Source organism: Scardinius erythrophthalmus (assembly GCF_964197995.2).
Source record: "Scardinius erythrophthalmus genome assembly, chromosome: 9".
Taxonomy (NCBI): Eukaryota; Metazoa; Chordata; class Actinopteri; order Cypriniformes; family Leuciscidae; genus Scardinius; species Scardinius erythrophthalmus.
The window spans coordinates 37,665,114-37,686,957 of record NC_138229.1 but is presented as its reverse complement, the minus strand read 5'-3'; the positions used below and the strand labels follow the sequence as shown (position 1 = coordinate 37,686,957).

The 21,844-nt window shown below is 39.0% G+C and overlaps 1 protein-coding gene and 1 long non-coding RNA gene across 2 annotated transcripts; one reads left to right on the top strand and one right to left on the bottom strand.

The window, feature by feature from the left end:
* Window positions 1-641: 641 nt before the first annotated feature.
* LOC308696179 lies at window positions 642-5,928 on the bottom strand. The gene is made up of 6 exons (XR_014030791.1): window positions 5,773-5,928; window positions 5,178-5,265; window positions 4,710-4,797; window positions 3,149-3,232; window positions 2,118-2,234; window positions 642-739 (listed from the first exon to the last, which is right to left on the bottom strand). It is a non-coding gene; the product is annotated as an uncharacterized lncRNA (long non-coding RNA).
* A 195-nt stretch (window positions 5,929-6,123) lies between these two features.
* Window positions 6,124-18,554, top strand: LOC308696178 (uncharacterized protein). The gene is made up of 4 exons (XM_081374624.1): window positions 6,124-6,299; window positions 7,392-7,521; window positions 17,182-17,312; window positions 17,511-18,554. Exons 2-4 carry the CDS (start codon window positions 7,514-7,516, stop codon window positions 18,434-18,436), a joined length of 1,065 nt encoding a protein of 354 aa, XP_081230750.1. The 5' UTR covers window positions 6,124-6,299; window positions 7,392-7,513; the 3' UTR covers window positions 18,437-18,554.
* Window positions 18,555-21,844: the final 3,290 nt, after the last annotated feature.

Genomic DNA, 21,844 nt, shown 5'->3' with positions numbered 1-21,844 from the left:
AGAGCGGAGCAAGAATTTCCAATATTGAATTTCCAGTTTGGCTATTTCTAACTATTGACATACTATTGTTATTATTGACGTATAATTATACACTGCAAAAAATGCTTTTCTTACTTAGTATTTTTGTGTTGTTTCCAGTCCAAATATCTAAACATTCTTAAATCAAGAAAAATAACATAAGAAATTCTATTTTGTTTTCAGATAAACATAAAGTAATTTTTGCTTAAAACAAGATAAATTATCTGCCAGTGGGGTAAGAAAAAATAATCTTGTTTTCCAATTGAATCAAGATTAATTTTTCTTACCCCACTGGCAGATAATTTAGCTTGTTTTAAGCAAAAAATTACTTAAATTACTCTGTTTATCTGAAAACAAAATAGAATTTCTTATGTCATTTTACTTCTCTAGTAAATGCTTCTTGATTTAAGAATTTTTTGTTATTTGGACTGGAAACAACACAAAAATACTAAGTAAGAAAAGCATGTTTTGCAGTGTAGGACTTGTCCCCCTCAATGTCTATGTACATATACAGCCCTGGAGTTACTTGACTATCCAATATGAAAAAAGTAGGCTATACTGACATTGGAAAATATCTTCTTAATTTTGTGTGTAACTGTCTCTAGTATAATGAACAGACACAATTCAAGTTAAGACATTTTAATGACACCAGAAAGAACTCCAGGAGAAAAGGGATCAAAAAGGAACAGCAACAATGTAGAGAAGGATTCTTCCTGGCAACCTGTAACAGAGTGAAAAACAATGAGAAAAAGCAGTTAGGACTAAAGCTAAGAATAAAATTGTCATTACACTGGATAATATAATTAAAAATCTAACAACAATCAAAGGTACATCAGCTGGCAAACCATTTAATAGTTTAATAGGTTTAATAGTCTATTTAAAGGGAATGATTGTTGTGGGGAGTTTGCTCAAACTATGGCAGCGATACAGCGAATAGTTGTGCTAAAAGACGGCGCCGTCCGCGGAGTGCTTTCAAAGGCCAGTGAAAGCAGACTGTCAGTTAAATTGTAAGTAGATGCTAACTGTTTCTCATGGGTTCGTATGGTATTTTAAACATTTACAGGGGTAAGTCTGTGATTTTATTGCCATCCGAATCCATAATGTCAGTGTTTATTTTCACCCAACCCGCGTACATTTCTTAATTGCTTTTATAAAGAACACCGCTTTCTCAGTTAACGCAGTGAAGCAGCCCCTGCACAAGTGAATAATTGATTCTCGAGCCATCGATATCAGCAGATTCAGCAGCATCGCCACGGGTAGCACTGGGTAACGTCACACGTAAGAAGGAATATCTTTAGCAGCTTTCTAAGGTATACACGCCGGAACACGCCTATAAATGGTATACCTTTAGTTAAGTTATACCTTAAGAGTCTTCGTAGCATGCTAAGAGACAACGCTATCGGGAAACCCAACCCAGGTGTTTATGAATGAGACACTGAATTAATTGGTTTTAAAAGTGTTTGAATTAATGATTCAATTGAGTATCTTTTTTTTAAATAGACTGAAACATGTTATTCTGATGTATGTTATCGTGGTCTCCATTTTAAACAAAACAAAAATGATTTTAAACCAAATAGATTCTCAGTTTATCCTGAATTAGGAGCCGTTCACATATCGCGTTTAAAAACGTGTGGAAAGCGCTCTCTCCTTTCTACAAGCTCTTGCGCTCCCATGGCGTCTGTCGTTGCTATGCAACCATGAACTGCGCTCTCCATGATGACGAGGAAGTATCAGCAAAGGATTAATTGATTTCTAGCCCTTGCATTAGCTTTACTACTAGATATATTTATGGAGATGAGAAATAAAAACTCGCCCTGTACAGCTATGATCGGCTGTTCGGCCGAGTTTTCCATGTTGTTACGGAAAGGCCAAAGCTGATCGGTTGGTTTTTGTCACATGACCTGCGGTGCGCTTGTGGCATTCTGAAAAGTTGAGATGTTTTCATCTCGCTGTGGCATATGCGTGCCTGGAAAAACGAGCACGCCGCATCGCATGCGCGTCACTTCTATTATGGTATTACACTTTTACTATGGTTTGTTTGGGTTCATTCCAAATATCAACAGTTTCCAACAGCGTTTTTGAAATATTGCTTACCCCACCTTAATATCTGGCAGTTTTTTTATGTCCATCTATAGTTGCCATCATCTGAAGTCTTCACAAGTGAGGCTGGATCCAAACTGGAGCTGCTATAATCTCTAGTGAACTTGCTGAGCATCCTGAGATAGAAACAGGGAAGCAACAGGAGAAAGATTAGCATAGCTGCAGTTCATATTATTTCAGGCAAAAGATGATCATGTGCACTTTTTACTATTTCATCACATATTAACTGTAAAACAAGATTATGAGATGTGTTAATTGAATGCTTGGCTAAAGAGTTGTGTCTTTAGTCTAGATTTAAATTGGGAGAGTGTGTCTGAGCCCCGAACATTATCAGGAAGGTTATTTATGAAAGTAAAAGAGTAGCAAAACTCAAGAGCATAAAGATGTGAATTTGAGAACTTGTCCCCTGTAAAATACAAGTCCAAAGTTGAATTTAGAGATTTGCACTTGCAGAACGTGACTTAACGCATAGACAGTGATATTAAAATAAATAAATGATAACTCTGTAAACACCATACTAATTAAAAATAGACTACTATGTACAGTTAAGCGTTTTCCTCACATAGAAAACTGGTAGAAAACACTTAAAGGTTGCATGGTATGAAAATTTCACTTTATGAGGTTTTTTAACATTAATATGAGTTCCCCTAGCCTGCCTATGGTCCCCCAGTGGCTAGAAATTGTGATAGGTGTAAAACAAGCCCTGGGTATTCTGCTACGCCTTTGAGAAAATGAAAGCTGGTAATAATCATACATTTTTCTTGAGCGTCAAATCATCAAATTAGAATGATTTCTGAAAGATCATATGAAGCTGTGATGCTGAAAATTCAGTTTTGATCACAGGAATTAATTACATTTTACAATATATTCACATAGAAAACAGTTATTTAAAATTTGTTATATTATTTCACAATATTATTGTTTTTAATGCTGTCTTGGTGAACATAAGAGACTTCTTTCAAAACATAATTTTTTTACCAACACAATTAGTGTATGTTTGACATTAGTGTATGTTTGAAGTTTTACTTACTAATCATATGGTTCATAGCGCCTTAGAGATGATGATCAGCCCAACTCTGCTACGGTGGAGGCAAGGGCATCAACACTGAAGGATCTAGGAACACAACACACCATTTGTCACAGAGCCAACAATATTATTATATAATGGCAGGTTTATTACAAGTAAGAAGCTATAGCTAAGCTATATTATATATAAGCTACAGCAGAGGTGAAATGCTTTTCTGAGATGAGTTTCTGAATCTATTTGACCTGCATCTGGGCATGGAGTACCTACGGCCTGAGGGAAGTAGCTTGAACTGGCAGGACAAAGGATGACTAGGGTCAGCTGCAATCATAGACTGTAAAAAAATATGGACGTAGTGTCCGTGACGTCACCCGTAGGTTTCTGAAGAGCATTTTTGAAGCCTAAAGTGGGCGGAGCCATCCGTCGCCATCTTGGCCTTGCGTCACTCCCGGATAACAGAAAATAGGCAAACAGGCGGGGCGTGAGTGGAGCTGAGGAGCCTGGCCTGGCCATAGATATGAGCCTGGCTATCTGAAATCACCTAGCTTGACGTGATCGAGTTAGCTGATGATGTAAAGCCAATTAAAAGTTCCTGTTTTTGCCCTTCGAAATATTATAATAGTTAAATACATGGCTACAAGTGAGACTGTGTATTACTTCGAGAGTGTTTGTGTGTGACAGTGATATTTATGTGCATAACGTTACATGTCAGTCACTCTTTCATGGTCCGTCAGCGCGGCATCGCTCAAGTTCGTAGAGAGCTTATTCAGTCCATTTTAAATTCTGATTTTGGCCGCCTCTCAAATGGGTTAAACCGTTAAACCACAGATATATTGACTTTGAAGTGCAAGTAAATGCGCTAGAAAATCCGCGCTCATTCATGGATCGATGTGCATTTATTGCACGGACGGAGAAAGCGCCGACGCCTGCATGATTTCATCTGACGGTCACGGTACATAAGCATATTATAATCTATCTGTTCCGTGAGAGCAGAACAAACGAGCCTTTATTGACGTTTTAAATTTGAAAACCCCAAAAAGCAACGGAATTGTCTGACATCCATTAGTGCATGTTCACAGAGGAAAACAACTGAAATACAGCGCTGGTTGTTCTCTCAAACGATACTCGACGACAACGAGTGAATCCAAAGACGTGGGCTTTGTACCCAAGTATTAAATTGTATGAAATAATCCCGAAAAAAAGCACAAACACCGCAGAGAAGGCAAGTTCAGCAGCTAACATTTGCTGAGGTGAAGTGACGGCTAGTAACAGCAGACAAACGGCTAGCATTGACATCAGCGGGAATCCACCTGTCACTCAAGTGGCCACACCCTTAAATTTAAATATTAATCAACTAAACGGATGAGTTATAAATAAATTCACCCCCCTCACAGTTGTTATGAAGGGCAAAATTAGCTGTATAGACCAAAGCCACAGAGAGAACCAGGCTGTAAACATGTTTTTTTTCTGCTGTAAAGTTGGTAATTTTAACATGAGGGAGATACAGATTTGACTCACTTCTGCAGCCAGGCCAAGCGGCCAGTTAATGAATTGCAGTTTAACTCACTTCCGTGTTGGTTTCAAGAGAGAGACGGGGAGGTTGCCGCTTGGCTGCAATAGATAGTGCCTTCTTTGCCACTCTGTTGGAGTAGCTGCTAAATGTGTGAGAGAGGGGGAAAGTTAAAGCCTGCAATCTTGCTACACGTCCTAACTCTCTAATCGTTTTTTGTAGGAACCAAACCAGCAGATAAAACAGAAGGTTAAAACAGACTGAATAAAACAAGAATAAAACATTCTCATCAAAGTGGGGTCAATGTTAAAATTCCTCAGTCTACGGTAAAAATACATTCGCTGCTGGGCTTTGGCACAAACAGCATCAGTGTGTGATTCAAAACATAGCTTACTATCAATTATTGTGCCAAGGTTGTATTCTTGTATTATCTCAATAGGTTATGATAGTAAGGGGAAGAGGGGGCCTCTGTTTCCTAAAATCAGTAATTAATTCTTTAGTTTTGGATTTCCTAACGTTACCTACCTGTATTCCCTACTTCTCCAGCAGTAGCTTTCTTCAGAAATGTTGAAGTCGTGGAGCTTTCCCTCTGTTATGGGTTATTTTGTTGCTGCTGAAATCACAGAACATTTTTTTTAATCAATATTTGTTTACCATTGATCTAGTTTCAACCATGTAACTTGTGTAAGTGTAAGTTCTCCATGTAAGTGACGTCACCGATTACATATGTTTATGTTTACGTTTGTGTAAAATAAATGAGCTCACTTCCAAGTAAAACCTTTACAAAACCTCTCATATACACATAAGAGGTGATTAAAAGCCCAAACTTTCATAAACAAAAGCTCAACCGAGTTAACGTTAACTTAGCTTAACCAGAGACAATTTATATGGCTTAACTTAGCTGCTACCTTCTCTGAAAACGGTTGAGATGCTAACGGACTTTTTCCGAAGACACAAAGCCATGTCTATACAAGTAAATATTCAACATAAGCGTATCAATTACAAGTAAGAGAAGTGTCAAGAACAGTTGTGTGTATTATCCGTGTGATTTTAGAGACTTATATCACCTGAAAGCAGTGAATTTGAAAACAACAGCGAGAGAGGGAGTTTTCCTGCTTACCAGTCGCAGTGGTCCCGCGGCGTTTCCATGGCAACTCTGCGCCGCGGCCGCTCCAGTGTTTGAAAGCGACTTGAAAGTTCACAAGCACAACGCGACATCGGCCTCCCGTATAGTGGGCCGACCTAAAGCCGACGTAACGGAGCTGGGAAATAGAGCACTGACTGACAAGAGATCTGCCTACGCCTGCCCGACGCCTTTGCGATGTTATAGGGAGGGAGGCCGACGCTCGATGTTGGGCCAACGTCGGCCCGACGTACGTGTGCTATCTGGGAATGTTTTTCATATTTTCCCTGTCCTCGACACTGATCTATATAGAATGTCATTCTATATAGATCAGTGGTCCTCGATGTGATCATTTGTGTTGCAACACTTTCAGCCCTTCCTCCCACGAGTCAATCTCCACAATACAGTTCAGTAGGGGGCGGTAATTCATCCTGCGTTTCTTTCCCATCCGCCAATAACAACACAAGAAGAAGAAGAAGAACAACAACAAATCAGCCCTCTGTTCTTGTTGTACGGAGCATTTGGTAAGTGCTGGTTGTAACTTAGTTCAATTAATTATTGTTAATATGGTTTCTTGATTTTGGGAGTAATTTTAATGTCTTATATTTGACTTTCTGTTACTGAAGTGGACTCAATGACAGACTCAACGTGTACAGTGCTTTTACGAATTCACTCCTGTATATAAATTAAGTATTTATTCACTACCGAAACTTTGCAGTGTGCACGTGACTGTTGGTCCACTTAACAGCATGACAAATTATGACTTTTATGCTGAATAAATTACATACGGAAGCGAGCAAACACAGGGATGTGTGATATTGACAAATTAATTCTCCATTTTATCTGGGATTTTGTCGATAACGTTTAATATTGAATGTTTCTGTGTGTCTTTAAAAGTCTTATTTCGCCCTTCCACAAATTAAGACCTTTAAAAGTTCTTAAATCAAAGCAGAGAGACGACTAATATTCATAAAGTAGTGGCAATGTATAAGCAATGCATACAGGAATTTGAATATGGTTATTACAATAGCTTCTATAATAATAATTATTATAAATAAATAAACAAAACAAAAATGAAAACAAAAATAACCAAACATTGGAGGCAAGTATGAAATGCACAGCAATCTTTTTTCACAAATATAGTGTTGTTATGGTCAAATAATTTATAACTAATCCAGTACACAGTGGTTGTATAATTTATGAACAACAATTACAGCTGTTATGCATTTATAGTGGCTAAATTACATTTATATATTGCACATGATTTAACAAAGTAGTGCAAACATCAGAGATATGTAGGTGAGAGATTATAACTTTTCTGTTCGTAAGGCGCACTGCGGGTGAGAGAAGCTTCCAACGAGCTTTGTTTTAGGACAGAAAACTTTTCGTGCTGTTTAGTTTTTGTGGCTGAGGTTGTAGCAAGTTCTAAACACTCATCATACTGAGCTTTATGGTGATGTTGTAAGTGGTGGAAAAGATTTGTTTTGCTTCCACTTTTTGACATAATTGTTTTTATGGCATTCTTTACAGTTGGCTTGTTTTTGCTGCTCATCAGATCTTTTATATCCAAACCATCTCCAATTAAGTGAACCATTGTTTTTCTTTTTACTAACCAGATCGTCTTCTGCAGTGTGGACCCGCGCTGTTTTCCTCCATGTCGCAGGCAAACTTATGATGGTCTGGACGAGGTCCGGTTCACGCACAGAGCGAGAGTGGAGGAGGGTCACATGATCAAACCATGTTTCGGTAAGACAGAGAGCATTGCTATCCCTGACGTCTCGCCGGAACTCTTCGGGCTCTAAAATCATCCAGCTTGTTGTCAATTGACTGGACATTCGCTAAGAATATACTGGGCATTGTGTTGTCACAGTACCAAAATTATGACTTCGATTCGATACCTGACTAAAATACCTTGATACTGATACTGAATCAATACCACGTAGGGCTGCACGACATTGGAAAAAAACCAGTGGTGGCTGGTTAAAAATATCTGTGCCATATTCAGTCAGTTGTGGCTCTTCCTCAAGACATCCGTCAAGCATCCACCCTTCTCTCCTTCAAAAACCTCTTAAAGGGATAGTTCACCCAAAAAAGAAAATTCTGTCATCATTTACTCTCCCTCAAGTTGTTCCAAACCTGTATGACTTTCTTTCTTCTGCTGAACACAAAAGAAGATATGTTGAAGAATCCGGTAACCAAACGACTGATGGACCCCATTGACTTCCATAGTAGAAAAAAAAAAAATACTATGGATGTCAATGGGGACCAGCAACTGTTTAATTACCAACCTTCTTTAAAATATCTTCTTTTGTGTTTAGCAGAAGAAAGGAAATCATACAGGTTTGGAGCAACTTGAGGGAGAGTAAATGATGACAGAATTTTCATTTTTGGGTGAACTATCCCTTTAAAAACATTTTTTTTCTCTGAATATTACTCTTCAGCTCACAGTCTGTAAATTCTACCTTGTTATTGTTGATATGTTATTTGCTTGAATCCCTCTTTGTTTGTATCTTTAACCTAACTTTCCAAGTGACCTCTGTATATTACTTTCTACCCTTGGTATGTGTATTGTGTGTTGATTTTTATTTTGTTCTATTCCTCCTTAACCCAGTTTTCTCAAACTTTTTAGTGTGTTGTACCCCCTTAGGCTTTTAACATCCTTCTACGAACCCCCTTCTCTGCAGTCACACCTTTTTCAGTAAGGGACAATATTTGCCCCCTTAAATTGATTTTCCCAGTGCATTTTTTACCTTTACAAATACCTTTATAAAATAAATAATGCTTTAAAAAAATAAAAAAAATCAATAGACAAATATGCAATGATGGTAAAAATGAAATGATCCTTTTAAATATGAAATTAAAATCGCCAGTCGGTGGCAGTAAGTCACTGTCTTTATTAGTGAGTCATCGAGTCATTCATTCATACAGTAACGAAGCAAGTGGCTGTATTTATGAATGAATCATTGACTCTTACGATTTTACTCTTTTCGTTCAGAGCCACAGATTTGTTCACAAACACTGCTGTGTGCTGCAGTTCTGCTGTGGCTTTCATTGGAGCTATTATTTTGTTGTAAAACAAATACTGACAATACTGTGTTGAACATGAGCATCACTTAATATTAATACCTTTCGTTTGTTGAACTGTTGTATAAAACCAATGTTACATTTGCAATCGTGTATATAATGTGATCAGCATTAAACAGGAATTCACACAGGGTATGTTTTTGTATCGAAGAGAGATCTTAAATCTTAAATTGTCCAACACCTTGAAAAATTCTATTCTATAGTATTCCTCTGGTGTTTTTGGCTTATGCTGACTAGCCCCGCCAGTGAATCTTTTGGGGGGATTTCTTTGATGAGGGATTTGAATAGGTTAAATTCCCAGGGAGTCTACCATTACCAGAGTTGAACTAACATAGTCAACAGCAGCTTGCATGCCTTTAATTGTTTGGGACTATTTTTGCAATGATTTGTTTAAGCACTCAAGCTCTCCCAACACCTCTGATGCTACCAGCAGTCCAAGAAAAGTCTTACCCTTCTGGAAGCGATTAGGGGTGCGCCGATCCGATATTCGGTATCGGTATTAGTCCGATACTGGCCAAAATCACTGGATCGGATATTGCATGAATCGCGGGAGTATAACCCGATCCGATCACGTCCCTTAGTCCTAAATTGTCATACAAATGCTTAACAACACCTGAGAGACATGCCGTAAAGAGAGATGAGCAACACGCGTCACGCAGGGTTGCCAGATTTTCACATACAAATCCCGTCCAATTGCTTCTTAAAAATAGCCAATCGCGTTTCGGGGTGGGAGAGACCGCGGACTTGGCAACACTGGCATCACGTGAACGGTAGCTAGAGGTGAGTGAGGTAAGCCCTCTCAGTTATCATGTCAGCTGTGTGGAGTTATTTCAAATATGACGCGATACGTTCATAATTAATAAACTACAGAACAGCGCGAGCAGGAAGCGGCGCGCCTCACGCGGGCACGGCTTATGCTCCGAGAACGGATTACTGCACTAGTGATATAAAACGCATCTTCCCCATGAACAACACAAAGTACACTCGCACGTAACACACATACACAGGTCTGTTAACTTAAGCAATACTTTTAATAAGATAGTCTAATATTTTTCTGACTAACAAATTACTGACACAGTAAAGGGTAGATTTAAATAAATAAAAACGAAATTTAAATAAAGAAAAAAACTAAATTTAAATAAAGAAAAAAACGAAATTTAAATAAAGAAAAAAACTAAATTTAATTAAAGAAAAAAACTAAATTTAAATAAAGAAAAACGAAATTTAAATAAAGAAAAACGAAATTTAAATAAAGAAGAAACTAAATTTAAATAAAGAAAAAACGAATTTTAATTAAAGAAAAAAAAAACGAATTTAAATAAAGAAAAACGAAATTAAGTTAAATTAAAAACGAGATTAATTTAGATTGATAATAAGGGGTAAAACGCTTAATACATTTTGTTTCTATTATTCTATTTTCCACAATGTCAAAGCAACGCAGCTTAACCCAGAATACAAGCTCGCAGGCATGCACTTCTGTCCTTACAAACTCCACTGTTCTGCGCTCTAGCTAGAGGATACTCCCGTTGCAGGAACACTTTAGTAGGCCAACTGGCCAAGAAGCATCAAATAACGAGGTTGGGTTCCTTCAACTGTCCATATTAAAAATGTCTAGGCTTTATAAGATAGTTGTAAAAAAGAGTTCTCGGAGTATATAAGCCCCGCCCGCGTGAGGCGCGCCGCTTCCCACTCGCGCTGTTCTGTAGTTTATTAAAAGTTTATTCATTCTGAACGTGTCTCGTCTAGTGTGTCTATATTTCGTCAGATTTTATAGTGTTGAACATATTCAAGCGCGAATGAGAACCATTTCGAGGGGGATGCCATGTGCAAAAAAAAAAAAAAAAAAAAACCCACGAATATTCGAATGTCAAATTCTCAAATCGAATACCAACCCACCGAACGAATATTCGAATAGTCGGGTACAGCCCTATAGAGTTTTGTGTTACATCCAGTTTTTGGCACTGGAATTATAATTTTTGTTTTATTTGCACAGTTGCACTTTGAATTTCATTAATTGAATGATGCTGAATAATTAAAAATGCTGCTACAAGTTCTGTTTAAAAATTGTTTTAATAAAAATTAAGCAGCAGTATTACACAACCGAATGTTGTGGGCTACTTATTTCTTCCTTTAGGAAAGTGGAACATTTGTTGCACTGTTTGAGCATGATGCTTTTTAGATGGCTAGGTTAAGCACACAGTGCATCCTCCTGACAAATGTGTTATTAGCTTAATTAAGAAAAAAATATATGGTATTGTATCGGTATCGGTATCGACAGATACTCAATTGTGTGGTATCGGTATCGGTATCGGACATGAAAAAGTGGTATCGAGCCACCCCTAGAAGCGATCTAGGAGACCACTGGCTCTAGTGCCAGTTTCAGAACCAACTAAGGCAATTTCCTCCAAACACAACACAGCCCCATACTGGCTAAGAACTGGATCAACAGCTTGTCCACGCACTGTCCACCTAGTTGAACACAGAGGTTTAACTGTTTTGGTAGGCCCCTCAGATGTTAGATGGCTAGCCAATACCCCATTGAATTTCCCTGATTGGTTGCTCAGAGTTCCACGGTCATGGACCCACTGCAATGTGTCACATAGTAAGGTAGAGTCACTGCAAGCACTCTGTGTTATAAGATTCACACAATGTGCACCACAATACACATACAAAGCCAATGGCTGTTCTCTCTTCAACACTGCCTGTGCCCTTGAGAATTTCCCTGACATATTGGCTGCTCCATCATATGTCTGACCTCGCAAGCTGGAGATTGGAATATTCAATCTTAGGAGCACATCAATAGCTAGCTTAGCCATCTGCTCACCAGTTGTCCCTAGCCCCTCATACAATCCCACAAAGACTTCCTGCGGCACAAGGTCTTGATCCACATATCTGAGACATATGGAAACCTGCTCTTTCCCCTGTATATTCTGAGTACCATCCATTATGATTGAAAACTGAAGCACAGACAAGGACCTGTTTGTTGAGGCAATTTCCCTCACAATTGTGTTGGCAAATAAAGCTAAGTACTTATCTTGGCACTGTGGACTGATATAATCATGGCAACGTTTGAACCAAGAGGATAGGGTCCTTGTTTGCAAGGAATTTCACAAGATGGTAAAAATTACCCTCATTAACCTCATGTTCTCGAAAGGCAACTCCCTGCCTTGCTAGATATCATGTTTCTATTTCAGAGCAATTTAAATATGAAGGGGACATGGTTTTGTGGAACCCACCTTTTAACATGCATGCCAACCCCCCCCCCCCCCCCCAATTCATGACCAAATAAGTTAACTTAAGGTCATAATCTTCTAAACATCCTAAAACTTCCTTGCTTGATGCTTTGATAATTCATAGTTCATAAAGACCTCACCTGAAGCCCTGAAGGTCCAGCTGCTTCTCCCTCAACCTGCCCTACATCATCTTTACTTGGTTTCTGAGTTTCCTATAAATAATAAAATAATCCATGCTTGAATAAATATGATGATTGGTTGAGCATCCTAAAACAAAATAGCAATGCTGTAGCCTGGATGCCAGCCGAACTTAGCCCTGCCTACAACATTTGAGGTTGGGATGTTCGGTCTGTACTTGATCCGTTGTGGTAGCCTAGAAATATTGACGCACCCTAGCGGCAGCTTTATTTTGCAGCCAGGGTGGTCTAGCAACTCTCTGTTGGCTTTTAAGCTTGAAAAACCAAACTCTAGTCAGGCCAATCAAATCGTGTATAGAGTCGTCAGGCGGGCTTAATGACGACAGAGTTGTGACGGTTCCCTGCTACTTGAAAACAAAGAATGACTGCTGCTGCTGGCGAACAGCGGTCTTTCGGATCGGCTTTGGCTGCGACTCTGGAGGACTTGGAGTTAAGCTTTTCTTCGAGAAAAGAACAAAGAACGGCACTTAAGTCATTCTTAAAAAAGGAAGATGTGTTCGTAGTTTTGCCGACTAGATACGGCAAAAGTTTAATCTATCAACTAGCTCCGCTGGTGGGAAAACGCTCTGGTTGGTTGTAGCGCTGTCCTATTGCGTGAAGAGGGAATTTGAAAGACAACCGTTTATCCTGCCCGTCGGATTGAGCCCTGCCAATGGTGAGTTCCCAGACCTAACATCTTGATGTGGGTCTGGCTTGCCAGGCTACCGTTGTGGAGCAACTATGCTCGAACCAGAGCTGTTCGGACCAATCAAATTGTCAGGGCGGGCTTTATACGATGATGGACAGATGATCAACAGTAACGTAATCATCCACCTCACCAAAGAGCTCTTGGGTTTCGAAAAGATTTGTTTGCTGTATTGTCGAGTTCTAATCCTAAATGGAGTTCTTGTTCGTATATGAATTCACCTTTTCTCTCAAAAACGATGATCGTGTTGGTAAGTACTCCGTGTCTCCTTAAATTATTTTTTACAACACCGGCAAAGATTGTTTACACTCATCTTCTTCTTCTACTTCTTCCAGCGTGCGTGCAGTTAAGTCACTTAGGGCCTGTCCCAATACCTCCCCTTACCCTAGATTTCTGCCCTAACCCTTGTTTTTGCGCGTTCTTGTGTAGGGGTAGGGTGTCCCAATACTCTAAAGAGCAAGGGGGAGTGCTATTCTCCTCTTAAAATCAACCCTCAAAACATAGTGCGATCCGATGCAGACTTAAAATGAAGTGGAAGATGAAATTACCCAGGATACCTTGCGGACTCAGCAAGCCAGTTATTTTTTTAAACAAGATGGCGGACACTGCTGGAAAGGAACAATTAAATTATAATTATATCTTCGCAAATAAGCATGTTAAAATTTCTAAATATGTTGGAATATGTTAGTTTAATGCACATCCAATGGACTAAGTTTTGAACACTAATGTTAGAAAATATTTCACGAAGCTATCTATCTGACGATGTTCCTGATACCTGCCGAGTGCTTCGAGAGAGTCTGCCCATCAAATATACATCTTATCTGGGTAGTTAATCTAATTTTATTTTAGATTTTGGCTTCCAAGGATTATAAAAAGAAGATGTGAGGTAAAACTATTAAAAAACTAGCCGCGTTCGTCTAGTGCTTCATCTTTTTCTTCACAGCGCGCTGTCACTTCTCCCTAATGTTAAACCCAAACAGCACTAAACACAATCAGTGATTGTTGTAAAATGCAGTTGTCAGCTGATTCTAAATTGCGGGACGTGTTTGATTGTAAAAAGAGCTATAATAAGCACAATAATCCGCGCAGAGACGTTGATCCTGTTCCCATGGCGGCGCGCTTTCGGAAACGGACTGCAACTAACGTTAGACAAGCAAACTATACTTTGGGTTTCATGTGCGTGTCTAAACGATCAAATACAGACAAAAATATGGCTAAATGACCAGTTTGGAGATTCACTTTAACACAGTTTATGTCTTAAATGGGAGTTAGTTGTGGAATAGTTTGGAGAAAATGTGTAGATTAGATCTGCATTCGGTCTTAAAGTGGCAGCGTCTAATAAACCTGCTAATGATTACACCTTAATGTGAATAAAACAACTAAAGGCAAAGAGAAAATTACTCCCAGCTCTTGAATGAATAACTTTAGCTTTAATGAGCATTAATCTATCTATAATAAACTATGCTGTGTTATTTTACATTTGATTACTTTATTAGATTTCTAGCATATTATTATGGATACTTATATCCTGATCATAACTGGGATAGTTATATATAATTTGCATATAGTGGTGTCCCATTTCATAGGGAAAGATCTTCAACTCCACTTCCCCTCGTTGAGGGGACTTTACTTTCGAGGGCACTCAAAACCAAGTGGAAGTTTTAAGGGGGGAGAAATGGGACATGGCCTTACTCCGTTGTTCTGATTGGTTGTAGGTCTATCCAACTGGGTGCAGGGGCATTTTCTTCCCTGGTTCGGTTGAAACGAGCCCCATAATCACAGCCCAGTGGAGCGGTATCAGACTCATATTCTGACTAGAATCTGAGTATGACAATGTCAGGCTAGCAATGCTGATGACTCCAAATGAATTGACAATTTTACATAGGCTAATTAGAACTTCACCTGAAGCCCTGATGCTGTTTCCTCAGCCTGCTCTACATCTGTAGTGGTTTGATGCTTTCTTTCCTGCATACAAAATGGTTCATTCATTTTGTAGCCTATCCCTATGGCTAGCAAGTTGTATATGATAGTGTTATTTGGATATTATTAATCAAATAATGATTCATTATATTTGAATAACCAACAAGTTAACACAACTTTATTCACATTGCCAACACGTTTTTCCAGCACATGTGTCTAGCAATGCAATGACAGTCCTTCATTAAACTGTGAATTTGGTGGTCTCCCTTTTATTTCTCTGCATTGTGTAGGCTACACTCACAAATACATTACATAAACAGAATATAGAAACGAAAAATGTCTCGGATCCACTGTTTATTGTGACTGCAAGATTCTAACTTAAAGTAGGCTAATTAACATTCAGTGACTTGGTAACATAGCATTCTATCATGATAGCGCAACTTCTATGTGACTATCCGTGCTGCACACCAATACTCCTAACTTTGTAAAGATTACAGAAGCTAGGTTTAGCTTTAAAAATATCCTGGGTAACATATACTATCACCAGTTAATAATATTTTTTCACAGTAGAATCTGCATTTGAAAGTCACTACCACTGCTAGTTTGTGTGGCTAGTTATTTTGCCTACTTACACTCTGCTTTATGAAAAAGCTTTGTATGTCCCCTTTCTTCTTCTTGGGTGGCATAGCTGATCTACAAAGCACAAAAAGGGACAAACATGTACATGCTGAAGGGCAAAGGGAATATTAAAATGTTTTACTCTGGACCTTTATTGGGGTATTGTCATCGACACACCCGCTCGCTTGTCTCCCAGTGCAAGCATAAAGCAAAGTAGCCAAAGTACCCCCCCCCCCCCTCGTTTTTTCAGCCAATCAAATTACGCCGTTTATTGTACTGTTGTCCTGGCCATCGGAATCGATCCAAATAGCAGCACAAAGGAGTTTGCTAAAATATTGGTGGGGACAATTTTGTCATCTTAAAATATTGATTGGGACAAGTACCTAGCGTCCCCCCCTAAACCTACACCCATGGATGGGAAACGGGTAGGACAGGTTTGGTGGTATGGGTAGGTTTAAGGGTGGGTTAAAGGTGTAAGGGAAGGGTGTAATTGTAGATGTAATTACAGAAATGAATTACAGCTGTGAATTGCATACAGGTATTTTTTTCAAATACTGTACAAGTACAATGTAAACACATGTATGCTCACCAGTGCATTGTATCAAATTCTTAATTTAAATATTAGTACATAGTAGCTAAAGACACCTAATATAAAGTAGTGGGAACTTTAACAGCTCTGTCTACAAAGAGACAGGAATATAGAATAAGAGTCCCGCTTACGACTCATCGGCCAAACAGAAAAACTTATTGGCTGATGCGATAAAAAACAACGAAATATCGGCCGATACATCGGTTGACCACTAGTTATAACATATCTGAAAGGTAACAGAGTAACAAAATATAAACTTACCACTGTGAGACATTCTGCTCAAGTTGCGCTTGCAATATTGGTTCCGATCTAACTGCTTGATCATCCGCATTTTCAGAATCTTACTTGGCTCAAACTGATACGTTAATACGACATTAACTGTGTTTACAATTGCTTTTGAAGCCATTTCCAGCACACGCTTGAGGTTTTAGGCCAATCACAAAGCTGGCCAATCAGAGCACTCTTTTCAGAAGCAGGGGCTTTGTAGAAATCAGTGCATTTCAGACAGATTGGAAATAGACGTACTGCAATAATGTACCGTATGTGAAAAATGAGCATTAAAGCATGTTAACCTATTCTATGACAACCAATAAACAAAATAATTTTACTTTAACCTTTAAAATAGCGTCATATGAACCCTTTGAACTGGTATAAAATCAATATCAACAATTCAATAATTGCAATCGTGCTGGTATTCAGGAAAAACAGCATTCTTGTTTGTATGATTGCATCATAGAAATATAAGCCAAAAAGTCATGGGGCATTTTTTTTTTTGCCCTCATAGCTTGAATTTGGGGGGCATTTGAACTGTTTTCTAATAGGACATGGTGTGTTTTTGTTTGTTTTTTGCAAAGTGAGTGACATACTCGATGTCAGCTTCCACATTGTTAAAACAACAATTACCAAATTATTGTCAAAGATATATTTCACACACCCCAAGGTTACAATAACTTTTTGTATCCAGTGTGAGACACATTGGTCTCATTTAGAGTTTAAAATGCATTTAATTTATTCATTGAATAAAGTTGAAGTGGAATTAATTGTATGAAGTAATGTATTGTATAATCACTTTTTTTCCAGATCTGGTCCTCCATACTACATAGCAATGAGCTGTGATGTTGTAAATATGGAGTTTATTAAAGAGGAGAATGACAACATGAGAAATTCAGAAACATGCAAAGTGAAATGTGAAGATGCAGAGGAACAAATAGGTTGGTGTCCATTTTTGATTCTTCATTAATGACTGCTGAAAAACCTGAATGTAACAAATGTTCTGACTGATTAATATAATCATAGGCTGATGTTACTTATCCATAGAAGCAAAAATTGGCATAGTTGTTATCAATAGTGCTAGGACAAATAAAGTGACTTTAAACTTCACATGTAATTAAATTATATTTTCATTTTAGATGTGATGAACATGCAAGAGAAAAGTGAAGAATTTAATGAACTTCATGATACTGTATCTGGAGGGAAAAAAGGACAAGAACTATTTCAAATAACAGGAGCCAAAAAGTATTTTACCTGCCCTCAATGTGGAAAGATCATCACAACTAAACAAAGCCTCAAGGATCACATAAGAGTTCACACTGGAGAGAAACCTTTCACATGCCATCAATGTGGGAAAAGTTTCAAATATAAAACAACCATTCGGATTCACAAAAGACTTCACACTGGTGAGAAGCCATTCAAATGCCCTCAGTGTGGCAAGAGTTTCTCACAGAAAGGATCCTTTCAGAGACACATGCGTATTCACACTGAAGAGAAGCCATTCACATGTGATCAGTGTGGAAAGTGTTTTAAATGGTCATATAGTCTCAGAGTTCATAAGCTCATTCACTCTGGAGAAAAGCCATTTGATTGTGATCAGTGCGATAAAAAATTTGTTAAGGAATCAGATTTAAAGGGCCATAGGAAAGTTCACACAAAAGAGAAGCCTTACTTGTGTTCTATTTGTGGAAAGACGTTTTCATGGCTGGGACGTTTTAAAGACCATCAGAAAATACATGCTGGTCTGAAAGAGTATTTGTGCTCTGATTGTGGTAAAGCTTTTACTACAGCCACTGAGTTGAAAGTGCACCGAAGGATCCACACTGGAGAAAGACCTTACAAGTGTTCATATTGTGGAAAGAGTTTCAAGCAGTTAGGAGGCCTTCAAGGACACGAGAGAATTCACACTGGAGAGAAGCCGTATCAATGCCATCAATGTGGCAAGAGATTCGGCCATTCCAGAAGTGCACAGATTCACAGTAAAAAGTATTGCCCAAAATTAAAAGGAATGTCAGTACAATTGGAGATAGAAGACCATATGAGCACAGATATTAATAAGTGCTGAATTACTGTCCTTGATCTACTTTATCCTGTAATTTGTGATTCAAAATGTGAAAAATGTCCAAAACATACTCAAGGGGCATGCAGTCATTTATTGAATTAAAATGACGTTTAAAATCTTCATTTGTGATTTTTCATACACTTGCATTACTGTAATTATCTGAATGTTTAACGTTGTGTTGCTGAGTCACATATGTTTCATAGAGTTTGCTGACCAGATTTAAGTCAAAGCAGCATTAAAGTCATTAAGTAAAGTGATCCAAATGAGATCCCGGTCCTGTTAAAAAATCCACTGGCAGAGGTGGACTTTTATTCCACAAATATTCATGCAAACTTGTCACCTTTTGGCAAAATTTTGAGTTCTGACATTGAATTAGGCCATTCACATGTTTTGTGCAGATCTGAGGAGGTTTTTTACTTGTTTGCTTCATTCTTCCGGCTCCACCATGGTTTTCCACTTCACTGCTCCGCAGGGGTCTTTTCCTCCACCGCCATCAGCTCTGTGCTGGTTTCTAGCTTCCCCTACACCCTGTGAGTCAGGCTCACATCCACTTTGTGGTCTTGGCCCTCCTTAAGCCAACACCCATAAAATTGTCAGCGCTCACTGACCTTTCTGTCCTGGGGCTAATTCCCACCCTTACATCCACCCTTAAAGCCCTTCCTCTGCAGCTGTTCCTGTTCGATCTGGTTCTGCCCAGTTCCCTGTCCCTTCTTCCTCCACTGGTTTTGTCCAGCTCGCTGACACCTCATTCTTCTGCTCTACTGGTGCTGACAGAGATGACAGATGACAGAGTTTTTTATTCTTTATTTACTACCATTGACATTCTGAATCCACAGAGTCCCAGAAACACCTCATACCTGGCAAAGTATAAGGGGCTTTCCTTGCCATTAAAGGGTTAGTTCACCCAAAAATTAAAATTCTGTCAGTAATTACTCACCCTCATGTTGTTCCAACCGCGTAAGACCTTCGTTCATCTTCGGAACACAAATTAAGATATTTTTGATGAAATCTGAGCCATGTTTCACTCCTCCATAGGCTTCCAGTGTGACCGAAACTTGCTGGCCCAGAAAAGTTATTAAAGAGATCGTTAATATAGTCCAAGTGACTCCAGTGGCTCAATCTTAAGTATATCAAGCGACGAGAATACTTTTTGTGCGCAAAAACAAACAAAAATAACGACTTTATTCCACTATTCATTTCCTTCTCTCTGGGCCTCGTAGTGTTTTTGCGCAGCGCGTCTGTGTTACACGTCACCACGTAGGCTCACTATTGGCCGACGCCGGTCATGTGTGTGTTGCGTGATGACGTGCAACACAGACGCGCAGCGCAAAAACACTACGAGGCCCAGAGAGAAGGAAATGAAAAGTGGAATAAAGTCGTTATTTTTGTTTGTTTTTGCGCACAAAAAGTATTCTCGTCGCATGATAAACTTAATGTAGTGCCACTGTAGTTACTTGGACTATTTTAAAGATGTTTTAATAACTATTCTGGGCCGGTGAGTTTCGGTCACACTGGAAGCCTATGGAGGAGTCAAAATTCTGTCAGATTTCATCAAAAATATCTTAATTTGTGTTCCGAAGATGAACGAAAGACTTACATGGTTGGAACAACATGAGGGTGAGTAATTACTGACAGAATTTTCATTTTTGGGTGAACTAACCCTTTAATGCTTGGACAACACGCCTACGTCTCCTTCGATTAAAAAGAATGGCTAGTGCTGTGGCTGAACCTACTAACATTCGTCACAATGATTTTTGTAATGACTTTTGTATAAAAAAAAGAAAAAAAAAAATTGTTTTAGTCGCATAACATCAGTAAATGGAAACGCGTCATTTCGCAATGGTTTTTTTATCGTCATTTAGAAAATATCACAAAAAGTTTTGCACAAATAGGTAATGGAAACCTATCCACAATTTGGGAAGTTTGACCCTCTGGTTCCACCTTGGCCCTTCGATCCCTCAGCTGCTCCGTAGTCCGTAATCCTTCTGGCTCCACCGGGCTCTTTTGTCTCTCCAGCTCCATCTTGGTCTGTTGTCCCCCTAGCTCCACTATGTACTTGAGGTCTTTTAGCTGTGCTTGGGCCTTCCACCCTTTGGCTCCAGTGGGGTCTTCCCACCCTCCAGCTCCACTGTTATTTTCATTCCCATCAGCTCCATTTTGATCCTCCGAACCCCCAGCTCCACCTTGGTCCATCAAGACTGTGATGTTGCCCTGGTCCTGTTTCCCCGCCTTGGTCTCTACCTTCTCCGGCTCTATTTTGGTCTTCAGATTCCCCGGCTCCGCTATGGTCAATGGTCCCCCAGGCTCCACCTTGAATCTTCATCCCTCCACCTCCACCGTGTATATGCTCCTTAAGGAGGGGGCTATGTCACGATCACCGGCGGGAGTGCCATTGATATCCACCTGAGGGGACTACCCTCTTCTTTATTGTCATTCCAATATGGACAAAATTTTTCACAACTTTCTGTCTGGACTCATCATCCCTGATTGCGGTCAGCTGTATATCCTTAACTGCACACCCAAAGGGGTAATGCGGCCACAACATGGACTGGCTATTGCACCTTGGCTGTGCATTATTTTTCAATAATTCAGCGGCCCGAAGTCAATTATTCAGCTTATACTGCGGTTACCAAACCTCAAAACATTGTTCAGATGGTGTATTTCAAGACATTTCTCAGGTTTTTGTCCTTTTGACAAATTTCTTATGCATCTAATCCCAAGCCTCCATTGCTAATTCCAAAATGTCATTTTAGAGCTAGTAACGGAGGCTTGAGCCACTGATCGCAATGACTACTACAGTTATTGTAGTTATTAGAGAGACAGAGAGAGAGCTATCAAGCGTGTATAAATTACCTGAGTCTTTGCATCTCTCAACAGTGTTCAGCTGCAGCTTCTCTACTAATAGCGAAACTTTTTTTTTTATCTGTTCCAAGAACAGAGTCATTATTAGGCTACATCGCTAGTTAGAAATGTCTTGTAGCTTTTAAGTTGTTAAACTCTTTTACTGATAAAATCATCAGAGCAGCACTGACATGTTTCTGTGTGAGTGTGTGTCCGACTGTCCGTGTCCGTGTTTGAGTGAGAGAGAGAGATGGAAAAAGAGAGAATGTGCTGTCCTTAATAAAACGTAATTTTGTGGCAAAAAACATGGAAAAACTGGTTGTTTTTATCCTATTGTTTACTATATTTATTTGCTTGGTCAGTGTCGTTGTGGGATTTGGTTATTTTTCTGTTGTAGGCTGTAAAGACCTTTGAAATAACTGAAATAATTTGGCGAATTGATATGGAACTGTAATGTGTTCGAGACCTGCTGAAACTACTTGTTTCCCTGAAAATAATTGCACACCTTAGAATGATTGTCAACCAGTTAGATTCAAGCATTCAAAATGCATATAAGACAGAATAATTTAT

Excerpts from the sequence above, each read along its gene's own strand:
- LOC308696178 (XM_081374624.1), top strand. Across the intron at positions 17,313-17,510 it reads AGATGCAGAGGAACAAATAG|ATGTGATGAACATGCAAGAG; the intron begins GTTGGTGTCCAT and ends TTTTCATTTTAG.